This window comes from Emys orbicularis, chromosome 4, assembly GCF_028017835.1.
Source record: "Emys orbicularis isolate rEmyOrb1 chromosome 4, rEmyOrb1.hap1, whole genome shotgun sequence".
NCBI classification, from domain to species: domain Eukaryota; kingdom Metazoa; phylum Chordata; order Testudines; family Emydidae; genus Emys; species Emys orbicularis.
Genome location: NC_088686.1, coordinates 38,964,298 through 38,976,488, shown reverse-complemented (window position 1 = coordinate 38,976,488; position 12,191 = coordinate 38,964,298). Strand labels below are relative to the sequence as shown.

At 40.7% G+C, this 12,191-nt stretch overlaps 1 protein-coding gene across 1 annotated transcript in view; it reads right to left on the bottom strand.

The window, feature by feature from the left end:
* The window catches only part of SEL1L (SEL1L adaptor subunit of SYVN1 ubiquitin ligase), a 51,919-nt gene that overhangs the window by 18,734 nt on the left and 20,994 nt on the right, over positions 1 to 12,191 (bottom strand). Inside the window, exons 4-10 of the mRNA XM_065403594.1 lie at positions 11,630 to 11,797; positions 10,047 to 10,152; positions 7,280 to 7,442; positions 3,920 to 3,973; positions 3,783 to 3,842; positions 2,103 to 2,184; positions 1,268 to 1,422 (exon numbers count right to left, since the gene is read on the bottom strand). Coding sequence (XP_065259666.1) covers positions 1,268 to 1,422; positions 2,103 to 2,184; positions 3,783 to 3,842; positions 3,920 to 3,973; positions 7,280 to 7,442; positions 10,047 to 10,152; positions 11,630 to 11,797 — 788 coding nt within the window. The remainder of the gene's footprint in view (positions 1 to 1,267; positions 1,423 to 2,102; positions 2,185 to 3,782; positions 3,843 to 3,919; positions 3,974 to 7,279; positions 7,443 to 10,046; positions 10,153 to 11,629; positions 11,798 to 12,191) is intronic.

Genomic DNA, 12,191 nt, shown 5'->3' with positions numbered 1-12,191 from the left:
AAAAAAAGATTGAACATCTTTGAATTTGTTACCCTAGTTTTTAAAAATCATATCCTCTCAATTCTTTATTTGTTATGGTCAGTCATCTCTCAGTTCTTCCTGATTCCTTCTGTTAATGTGGATTAAATGTAGTGGAAGGGAGTCATGTTTACACTCTGCAGACAGCAAAATCCTCTACCCAGAGAATAGATACAATGTGGGCAGTGGCAGGCCAAGCTTCCTCCACCTGGCCCTACCAGTGTGCCCCAAACCTGACCTGGAATGGCTACTTTATTTTCAATGGTCTCTCTGCTGAGATTGCTAACAAAGGAGCCAATTAATGACAGTTGTTATGTGGACACTTGTCCACTAACTTGACTGAAAACAATTAGTTTTACATGCAATGGATTATATGCCGTAAGTGACCACACAGCAGTCTAAGGAATGGAGTATTTCCATATATTTACAAGAATTAACTACAGCATCTCAGATAACACTGCAAGATCACTTTTGAACTCCACCAAAGATCCTTTGGCTTCTACTTAACTGTGTCACTGCTGCCATACATGGTTGGTATGTTGTTGGTCCAAAGGCCACTCCAGTGTTGTGCCATGTTTATTCCTTAGGGTGAACATTTCTAATGTAATGCTAGGTAGAATTCTGTTGGGTTCTACCGAACAGAGGCAGAGAACAGCAACGAAGGGGGATGGAGAACATTCATGGTTACAGACAACAGTTCTTCTAGTTAAATCTAGCCACCTTACAACCACTGACAAGATACCTAACTATGGTGATATTGGTCTCTTCTCCGAGGCCCTCAGCAGTCCTCTATTCCTCTGTCCTGAAGGCCCTGCACTGTGACAGTCCTTCTGGCCAAGGCTCCCTCCAGAACAGCCAATTCTGCTCCTAAACTGGCCAGAGGAGTTGGAGTGTTGCAAAGCTCTCTCCTCCTCAGGGTGTGAGGAAAGCAACCATTAGAATGTTGATCAAAAGAGGAATAAAAAAAAGAAAAATTTTGTTCGTCAATTTTTATTGGTGGAATTAAGTTTGAAAACCAAGAATGTTTTGGTTTCTCAACAAATACCTGAAAATTTTAATAAAACAAATATATAATCAGAAAGCTCTTTTCCATCAAAAGAAGTTTCAGTGAAAAATTTCTGATCAGCTCTAGTAACCATGTTGGTCTGGGAGTAAGAGAAAAAACTGGATTCTTGAGAGCTTCACACATTTGCAACTGCTCCAACAGCCTCTGGAAGAGTCCAACCCCATCGTGTCACACTGATCATACCTGTGCTTGTACATCTCCTTTCTCTGCTAGAAACTGGTAATATTGAATCAAATCTTCCTCCAGCATCCCACTGGCCATTCCTGGATTTTCCACTTCATCTGCCAGGCGAATTCTCTGCACAACTGTGCCTCCTGTCAGAGATATATCGCTAGCCACTGGTGACAAGAAGATGAGAAGAACAAGGAAAGCAACATGAAGTTAACATACTAAGACATATAAAGTAAGCCATTTGCAGACAACTTTCAACTGAGTGCTACATTTTTGGCACACCACCCAAAAGACTGGTTTTATTGAAATCAAACAACCACCCAGATCCCATAAATTGGGCAAATAAGCCTGTACATTAGAGTAAGTATTTCTCAAGAACAAACTAGTTATACTATGATTTTGTGTATTGTAGGCAGGTGATAAAGGGGAGTAGACAGTTTTGGTTGTGACTCTGCTGTACATGGATGGTGCACAATGCAAGACAGTTTAGGTTCCACAACCAACATTAACTCTGAATTTCCAGAATTCGAAGGATATTTTTGAAATAAATACAAAAATCTATGAAATTTTTCTAGAAAGATCAGTTAATTTATAAGATTAATCCTGCCTGGGAATATCAATTTGTGAAGTACTTTGGCATCCTTTAGAATTAAAAGCTTAAATGTAAAGGTTATACATGGAAGAAGTTATCATAAATTGGTCTACAATATCTGTAAGACCTAACCTACCAGTATGTTCAACTAATGGAAGTATAAGAATATAAAATTCTAAATATTTTGAAGTATGCCCCAACAAATATTGTAGGTAATTCTAGATTTGCTCCTTCGTTAATAGGAATTTTTTTTACCATGATTAGCCACAAGTCGATAGTGAGTGAGAGCAGATTCACAACTCTGAAGGACTCCTATCCCACCCCAGTACCGGTAACCCTGCAGAGATACAAAAGCAAGGAACCATCAGTTGTTATACAGCCACTTATTGGACATTTTATGCAGTTAAATAGCTGGATGCACTCGTGTGACTTTCATCAACTTTTCACACCAGAAGAAATGCTTAAGATTAGACGTACTGTTAAATACAAGGTCAGAAGGATTTTTCGGATGTCAGCCAGTTACTCCTAACACAAATGAATAGGGCCCTACCAAATTTATTTTGGTCAATTTTATGGTCATAGGATTTTAAAAATCGTAAATTTCATGATTTCACTTATTTAAATCTGATGTTGTAATTGTAGGGGTCCTGACCCCAAAAAGGAGTTGTGTGTGGGGGGGGGGTGGAGGGGGGGGTTTGCAAGGTTATTGTTGGGGGTTGCGGTACTGCTACCCGCACTTCTGTGCTGCTGCTGGTGGCGGTGCTGCCTTCAGAGCTGGGCAGCTGGAGAGCAGCAGTTGCTGGCCAGGAGCCCAGCTCTGAAGGCAGAGCCGCCGCCAGCAGCAGCACAGAAGAAAGGATGGCATGGTATGATACTGCCACCCTTACTTCTGCGCTCCTGCCTGCAGAGCTGGGCCATCAGTCAGCAGCCACCACTCTCTGGCCCTCTAGCTCTGAAGGCAGAGCAGAAGTAAGGGTGGCAATATCACAACCCCCCTAAAATAACCTTGTGACCCCTCTTCAACTCCCTTTTGGGCAGGACCCCCAATTTGAGAAACGCTGGTCTCCCCCATGAAATCTGTATAGTACAGGGTAAAAAGCACACAGAAGACAAGTTTTCATGGGGGAAGACCAGATTTCACGGTCCATTATGTGTTTTTCATGGCTGTGAATTTGGTAGGGCACTACAAATGAATGCAAGAGAAGTCAATGAGCCTTGTGTTTTAAATCAAACAAAACAACTAAACAGATTTTGATGCCTCAGGAGCAACAATTTAACACATTCTGTTTAAAGGCTTTGCATTTTATATACCATATTCTATTTGTGTGTTTTATATGGAGAAAAACAAGATCCTGCTTTGGTTTTTAAGAGCTTGAGTCTCCTCTCATTTATACCAGTGTAACTCTGGAGTAACTTCATTGAAATCCCTGGAGATAAATAAGGACAAAACCGTTGTGAAAGGAGACTCAAGCCCTAAGCGTTAAACCTTCCACATGTATCAGAGGGGTAGCCGTGTTAGTCTGAATTTGTAAAAAGCAACAGAGGGTCCTGTGGCACCTTTAAGACTAACAGAAGTATTGGGAGCATAAGCTTTCGTGGGTAAGAACCTCACTTCTTCAGATGCAAGAAGTGAGGTTCTTACCCACGAAAGCTTATGCTCCCAATACTTCTGTTAGTCTTAAAGGTGCCACAGGACCCTCTGTTGCTTTTTACAAACCTTCCACAGAAGGTGGAAGCTATGTATTAAACCGTAATGGAATGGGTAGGCAATAAGAAGCACTGTATACACATGCTCTAGTGTTTAAAAACTGACCACCTACACTTTTAAGAGAATATAAAACATTCATGATCTTAAAAATCGAGATATAAAATTAGATAAAAAGGAGCATTTCTATTAACTTTAGTTCTGTGTATTAGCTATGAAATCTCACTTACTAAAATCATGTGCGCTATAAGATTTCCTCCGAGAGCTCCAAAAGTGTAATAAACCAGGGCCTAAAATAAGAATAGAAGATATTTAATCATTTGCATCTGAAGTGAAATAAAAGCAAAAGTGAAGATTTGACAGTTACCTTAGCTTGACTGGAATTAACACCAAGACCAGATGCATAGAGAAATCCAAGAGCCTGAAATAAAAATACAAGTCAATGAATATTTGGAAGTTTTAGGATTAGGTTTGTAGACTAGGAACAAAAAAAAAAAAGGTAAATATGTTTATATCGACAAGAAAAAGGACTTGTCACAGTTTAGAGACCTATACTGCTATGAAGCTGCAGTGACCCGGAAAACACAACAGGTACTTGAGTGCATATAAGCAGACCAAAAAGTCCACTTTATTTGGGTAACCCCCACGTCTAATTCAGCTGCAACATGTTTTATTGTTAAATATAAAGTACATGATTTCTCCAAGGTCAAGTAGGCTACCATGGATTTCTCTTATGTTCTAGAAGAGGCAATGCTGTCTAGTATCCCCTGGAGCGTAGGGCTGCAAGCCAAAGACTCAAGAGATCTAATAATGACTGACAAACTTGCTGAGTTGCCTTAAGCAAGCACCTTAACCTCTATGCCTCAGTTCCCTCATTAGTAAAACAGAAATAACTTCTCTCTCACCTGGAGTGTTTTGCAAGGATTACTTAATTTTCAATGCTCTATACAAAAAATTAAGTTCTATACAGAGAAGGGGCTGCCAGCAGGGTGTTCTCCAAGAAGGCTCTGGGACTGTGGAACTTTCTCCCCACCTTGGTTCAAAACAGCCCAGAGCTGATGGATTTTCAGGTATGCTGCAAAATCTATTTGACATAAATCCGGCCAGGGCAGAGTTTGAGTGTATATTCCTGGGGGCAGGTGTGTTGCTTTAATTTACTGGTTGGCTGAGCTAATTCATTATTTGTATATGATCAGTTTTGCTGCTGGGCAGTAATCATTTGCGACTGTAAATCTAATTAGTTATGACACTTAGAACTTTCTGAAGAAAAAACAAAAATAAGTACTGCTCTAGCTCTGCCACCTGGTATAGCTGTGTGGGCCAGCAGAGAGAGAGAACACAGAAGATACAGTGTCCCACACAAATATAAGAGCTAACTTCCATAGTTTGACATGTTAGGATAATCAAGAGACTTCACCTACAGTGAACAGTTAATATCATTCCACCAAAACCAGAAGTCTGTTGTAGCCACACCAGCTGATCAGTTATCAGTGATGGCTGCATACAGGATTTCAGAAGTAACACAGCTATGGGCAAGTCATGAATCATGCATCAGTCTTGATCTGGACCTCACTGCCTGAAATTGTGGAGACAGGATAGCCAACAGGTTTACAAATACTAATCTACAGACATTTGTACCCACAATCAAAACAGGTGTGTCCTGGAATGAAGACTAATATGTAATTCCACTTAAAAACCTCCAGTGTAGATGGTTGTGATGGTACTGCAGTATGAATACTGCTAGTCAGTGGGCCTCAAACTTTTTTACTGGCGACCCCTTTCACACAGCAAGCCTCTGAGTGCGACCCCCCTAATAAATTAAACACACTTTTTAATATATTGAACACCATTATAAATGCTGGAGGCAAGCAGGGTTTGGGGTGGAGGCTGACAGCTCACGACCCCCCATGTAATAACCTCACGATCCCCTGAGGTGTCCTGACCCCCAGTTTGAGAACCCCTGTGCTAGGTGAATAAGGGGCCTATGCACTAGCTCTCTCCCTCAAGAATTCTTTCTTGTAGACAGTCTTTAGTAACTGAAAGAAGATACAAATGTTCCTGCTGAAATTTCCAGTACTCAGCAGCCCTACACCATAACAGTCACTGAAAAAGTTCTATTGCTTGTCATTTGCTCTCAAGATATTCAGAGCTGCAGATGCAGGGCTGGGGAGTAAGGGAAGGGGAACAGTACTCATTTAGACAACCATTCAAACAATAGTCCTACCCTTTAGACAAGTTACAAACAAACCTCAGTGTTGCTAACAAGCCTTTGAATCACCTCCACTCGTATGATAGAACATGGATATTAAGAGAATGAACTTCACACAGCATGCTCCAAGATTCCTTTATTTTCCCAGGAGGAGGGGTTGAATTAGGTTATGGAGTGGAGTGAGGGAGTTTACTTGAATGGGGCAAGATATCTTTGAAGTAATACATTACTGATCATATGTTTAGACTGCATAATTCCTTTAGACTAGCAAAAAAAAATCCCACTTAATGTGATTAGTATATGCACATGGTTATATTTATAGGAATAGCTGCGTTCCATTCCATTGCCAGAAGTTTGTATATTTTTATAAAAGACATTTTAACAAAAACTACAAAAATTATTTTTCAGCCTCCTACTTAGAGCAGGTACTTTAATGACATTAAGGTGTGTGTGAGGAAGTGGAAGTGGATGGAGGCAACAAAAGAAATTAAGGGAGAGAAGTGTGAGGGGGAAAAAACATCTCAGTCTAAAGTCTAAGGTGTCAGGATGAGGCTTTCCTTCAAAATTAGGTATCTGCACCTTGCATAAAGTGTATGTGTAAATATTTAATGAAAATTCTGTGTTGATACCTACAGCCTTTGAAACCAAAGGTCAACAATTCTAGAACATTTAAAACATGTATGTTTGTGACTAAAAGGGCAATTATGTTTCATCCAACAGTTGTCAAATTCCCAGTGTAGCCTACATAACCTTGAAAGAGCTTAACTATCAGCAGTTATCTTTATGGAAATCCCATAGCCAAACAAACAACACCGGGCCATTGACTCAGAAGTTTAAAAGATATTTGGTTGTCTAAAGTCTTCAAATTGTAGCTGCCTGTATTTTCCTGACCTACACCCAAGCTGGTAGTTAGTTAAAGCGATGAGCAGACCAGAACTCGCTACTTACACATAGGTTTAAAATAAATAAATATTTCCTTCTAAATGTCATTAAGTCAAAACATCAGTTCTAGATGTCAGATTTATTTAAGAGCAAAAAAGGTGCTGGTTTGCAGCCCAAGAGACTTAAGTCCTGTTTATCCACAGAACATTTATAGCCCAAGGAAAAGCAGAGTCAGCTTCCCCCATCAACGTTCCTCATCCCATTCTAGAGGTGAGAAGGGAGGTCAGTCTTCATGGCTCATCCAGCCCTTGGTCATTGCTGAAGCTGACAACATGAAGGCTAAACAAAACTCCCTTTAGAGCAGTGCCCCCCTACTGTAATCTGCCCGTGCCCCCTTGGGAGCGGAGCTGTGGCTGGGAGCCATGGCTGGGGTCAGGAGCTGGCAGCTGAGGCTGGAAGTGGAGCCGCGGCTGGATCGGGGCTGAGCTGGAAGCAGAGTGGGACTGAGTGGTGCTCCTTCCCTGACCCCCAGGGGGAATGGCCCAGGCCCCGCTGCGTCCCCCCAAACATTCTTCTGCACCCCCCTAGACAGGCATTTCCCACAGTTTGGAGACCACTGCTTTAGAGCATACATACCGTTTGCCCTTTAGGAGATCCCTCCTCAGTCAGTTTCTCAAACAGCTCTTTAGCAGACTGGATGTTTTGCTTCAGGTAATCCCCAAACAATAGAGCATAAGACACTTTTTCCATTGCCTTGGTATGGTTCATGTCAGCTGCTTTCAGAAGATACTGATATGCTCTTAAAGAAGAATGTAATTAAAGGTTTAGTCACCTTTAAACAAACAAAACAAGTTCTATCAGTAAAGCTAAAAGGTACAGAGGAAACTTTTCACTGCCTCACTCTGTCCTAATTGCCACTCTATATCTACCACTACCTAATTCACAGGCATTTCCTTTTTAAACACAGTATAATATTCAAAACCTCACATGATTAAACCCAAATTAAGAGCATATCCATGGGTTCACAATCCTCCACATACACTGTTAACATATAAATTAATATTATTCATGAGCCTTTTTAACAGTTCACAGAGTCAGACACCTGCTCACTACAGAGGTTTTTTTCTGTTGTTGTTCTGGTAATGGAAGACACCAGACATAGGATCTAGTGACAAAAGTAAAGTTACCATCACCACTGTTTTTTAATGGTTTCATAGGTCACATGAAAAAACGGAGGGCATCAGCTCAACTATCTTGATTCACTTCAATATTAAATCAATTTAAACTAAAAGCACCAACGGATTCCATACAAATACTGGGCTAAAATGATTACGTAGTTATTGTTGTAATGAAGTGGCCAGATTAACCATGAGAAGTTTTTGGGAAAAGGCCTTTTTGCTAAATTAGTTTTGCTGATTTTGCAAGATCCATGGTTGAAATATAGACAAAAGGTTTCTTCACTGATTCCCCAAAAGTTATCATTTAAACAGGTTAATGTATAAAAAAATTGTTTTGTATACTTTAATCTGTGTAAGATATTAAACTACCCTGAAGAGTTTAAAGGAAATTGTCTCACTTCTTTCTTTTTTCCTATTTGTTTGCTTTCCAAATTCCTTCCCGTTCTCTGGACTTCTTCCTTTTCCCCTGTAAATAAATCTTTATGCTTCAGGCTCCATTTTGGTTTCTTTTGCACCACTCTCTTGTAGTCTTATGTTTAATATCCTTAGAAAGGGGAGTATAGTGACTTGAAACTGAAAGACCACCACTACTAATTCCTATAATATTTAAAGCACAAAAGGTAGGATGATCTTACAGATAAGGTACTGGACTGGAACCAGATTTTCAGAGTCCAATTCCTGGCTTTGTCAAAGATTTCCTGCATGACCTTGGATAAATCACGTAGCCTCTTGTGCCTCAGTTCCCATGTGTAATGTGGGAATAATGCTTCCTTTCTCCCACTCTATCTTGCCCAAACTAAACTTTTGGAGGTCTTTGTCTCTTATTGTGTCTATGTAGAGTGCCTTAGTACAAGAGGCCCTGATCTTAAATGTGGCCTCTAGATGTTACTGTAATACACATGATTTATAGTATTTACAATAAGTCGGAACTACCTGACATTGTTGCTGAAGGAGACATTGTCATGAGTAGAGCTGAAGTGGTAACTGGATTACTAGATGGATGGAGCACAAAGAATCCAGACTGAGCAGAATGAGAGTTTCATCTCACCCTTGCTCTTCCTTGGTTTCCTCTTTTGCATTTATTCATTTATGTTATACAAAACTAAATTGTAGTAATTGAGTTAATTAGCTAGTACAGAGAATATAATCAATACTTTGCAGTTATATATAGTGCTTTCATGGTAACCAAGCAACAGTAGAGAAGGTCCTACTGAATCTTGTTAATCTAATCTTTGAAGAAGTCATGGGATCCTGAGTTGAAAGGGAAAAAGATTTGAGGAGAGTCAAAGGTGCCAAACACGCAGTGGATATGTCAAATGTCAGTGAATCCAGATTTGAGTTTTTAGAGTTCATATCAGGGCAGCTGTTACATCCTGCAAGGGCTGTTTTAAGATATTCTTCTCTGCTGCTTAAGTAGGTGCCACATGTTACAACAAAAAAATTCTACAATTCATGCTCTCAGTATAGGTAAGGTATAGAGAGGGCTAGGAATTTTTTGACAAAGTCTTTTTCTGATTTTTAACTCAGAAAATGCTGATTTGTCAAAAACTTTTCATGTAAACATGGCAGCTTCAATGAAACCACAGACAAGTGGTTAAGGACTCACCAGGCAGAGCATGGACTTGGACCTGGGTCTCCCACATCTCATGCGAGCACCTTAACAACTGGACTATTGGCTACTCAGGTTGTTGCTGGGGGGTGGGGGGGGTGTCTTGTTTTTCATTAAAGATTTCAAAAGGTTTTAGGTTTGTCCTGCTATAGGATGGTTTTTTTTTTTTTTTTTAAATCTTGAATTTGTGTGTGTGTAAAGACAAAAAACAAAAAAAACAAAAAGCAGATTCCTCCTGCCCAGCTCTTGTTACATGGCTAGAGAAAAACAAACAATGGCTGTTGTGCTGAAGTAGAGAATTGCACTGCTTAGCAGCACAATGAACATTGTTAGAATTATCTGAACACATGCTAGAAAAAGTCTGGCTACTTTTTGTGGATCTACTCAAAGAAAGCTGTCATGAGTTTCTGCTCCTGTGAATGTTCTCCAATTACCATTTATTCTCAACGCCACATGACTGATTTATATAAAATTAAGTCTATATAACTTCTAGTATCACTCAAGTCTAAAACCCAGTGTCTCATTAAGCTGTTTCCTGGTTACAAGACATCATACCAAACCAAGTCATCCGTTTCTCCCAAGAAAGACCTATGTTAATGTTCAAGCATGGACTTACTCTTTCTTCTGTGCCTTTTTACTGCTCTCGTTAAGGATTTTCATCCCAGTCTGGTAAACATCCTCTGCTTCCTGCATTTGTCTTCTCTTATTAGACTGCTCTTCAGCTAAAAAAGAAAAAAGATAAGTGGTTTAATCAAATGCAAGAGGCTGGTCTCTTAAAAGTCTGTTTCTGCTGGCCTTCATGGCAGATTCTTCCTTGGCCACATGATTAGGGCACTACCAAATTCACAGCCATGAAAAATGCGTCATGGACCGTGAAATCTGGTGTCCTCCCGTGAAATCTGGTCTTTTGTGTGCTTTTACCCTCTACTATACAGATTTCACAGGGGAGACCAGCATTTCTCAAATTGGGGGTCCTGACCCAAAAGGGAGTTTCAGGGGGGTTGTGAGGTTATTTTAGGGGAGTCGTGGTATTGCCATCCTTACTTCTGCGCTGCCTTCAGAGCTGGGTGGCCGAAAAGTGGTGGCTGTTGGCCAGGCGCCCAGCTCTGAAGGCAGCACCCCATCAGCCGCAGCACAAAAGTAAGCGTGGCAATACCATACCATGCCACTCTTACTTCTGCGCAGCTGCCTTCAGAGCTGGGCGGCTGGAGGGTGGTGGCTGCTGACTGAGGGCCCAACTCCGCAGGCAGCAGCCTAGAAGTAAGGGTGGCAATACCATATCATGCCATTCTTACTTCTGCGCTGCTGCTAACGGCAGCTCTGCCTTAAGAGCTGGGCTCTCAGCCAGCAGCCACCGCTCTCCAGCTGCCCAGCTCTGAAGGCAGTGCAGCCGCCAGCAGCAGCGCAGAAGTAAGGGTAGCAGTACCACAACCCCCCCTACAATAACCTTGCGATCCCTCCACAATAAATTAAACACACTTTTTAATATATTGAACACCATTATAAATGCTGGAGGCAAATTGGGGATCCTCCACAGGATCCCAGCAAATTACAACACCCTGAAATTTCAGATTTAAATAGGTGAAATCATGAAGTTTACAATTTTTTAAATCCTATGACCGTGAAATTGACCAAAATGGACCATGAATTTGGTAGGGCCCTATACATGATCTTGTTACTGCAAGACAAGATACAGAGGTTGTGCTGGCAATGAGGGAGAAAGTTGTCTCAATGGGCTGTTGGGTTTTTATAGCCACCCTTTTTTGTGCGTTTGCCTAGTCTTTCATTTATTTTGCTATCACCATGCTGCTCAAATCATCCTCCCGGAAGGTGGGGATAAAAGAGATAAAATATCCTCGAACACACATGTTTTGGCTTCCTTTCTGCAAGAGACAAAAAGGTCATATTTGTGCAGCAAGCCACCGACTTCAGTGGGAAGTATACAGTGAATTCCCCATGTAACTCTCAAATTGTACCCATTAAGGTCACTTTCAGTTTCCATGAGCCCAGGAAATGGGAGTACCACATGATAGTGTAGGAACAGCTATCTACGTCACTAGGATGGCTCTCCCTTTCCCATTACTTCTACTGTGCAAACCTTATGTTTATGGAGACACTTGCTCACAAGGGATAAGGAGACAATTAAGCGCAGTAAATATTCTTTGATGAAAGAAAATAGAAATGTATCTGGCTACTTACTTTCACAGAAGCCCCACTTTTGATCTCTCTTGTAATCATAGGTTGTTGCACACCAAAGCCTGCCATCTTCCCTCCCATCAGCAGTACATTCTGCATACTCCTTCTCCAGGAACAGGAAGGGGAAGTGGCAGGGCTCACTGTCTGCAGTGCCTCCGATGGCTGTTAAAACTGAAAAAAGAAGAAAAAAAAAAACCCACCAGGAATGAGATCTCTCTCATGATTTCTCCCCAAGTTAAAGTCTGTCTCTCACACACATGTAGCAAACAAACTATTCACCACCACAGGGGACTGTTCCCTGTACGCCAGGTTTTTGAGTTTTACTACGACAAACTCATTAAGCTGCAGTTTCATTATTCATGCAACACTATAAAGAAGGGAAATAAAAAAGGGACATATTTGATAAATAAGATTCACATTTTAATGTTATCCTTACTATATTATTAGCAGTTTTAGATTATTAAAAGTCTTAAGATATCAAAGCTAGAATTTGAAAATCTAATTTAGTTTCCAGTGCCCATATACTACTTGCTCCTGTATTACACTTTGCTCAGCTAGGGTAATG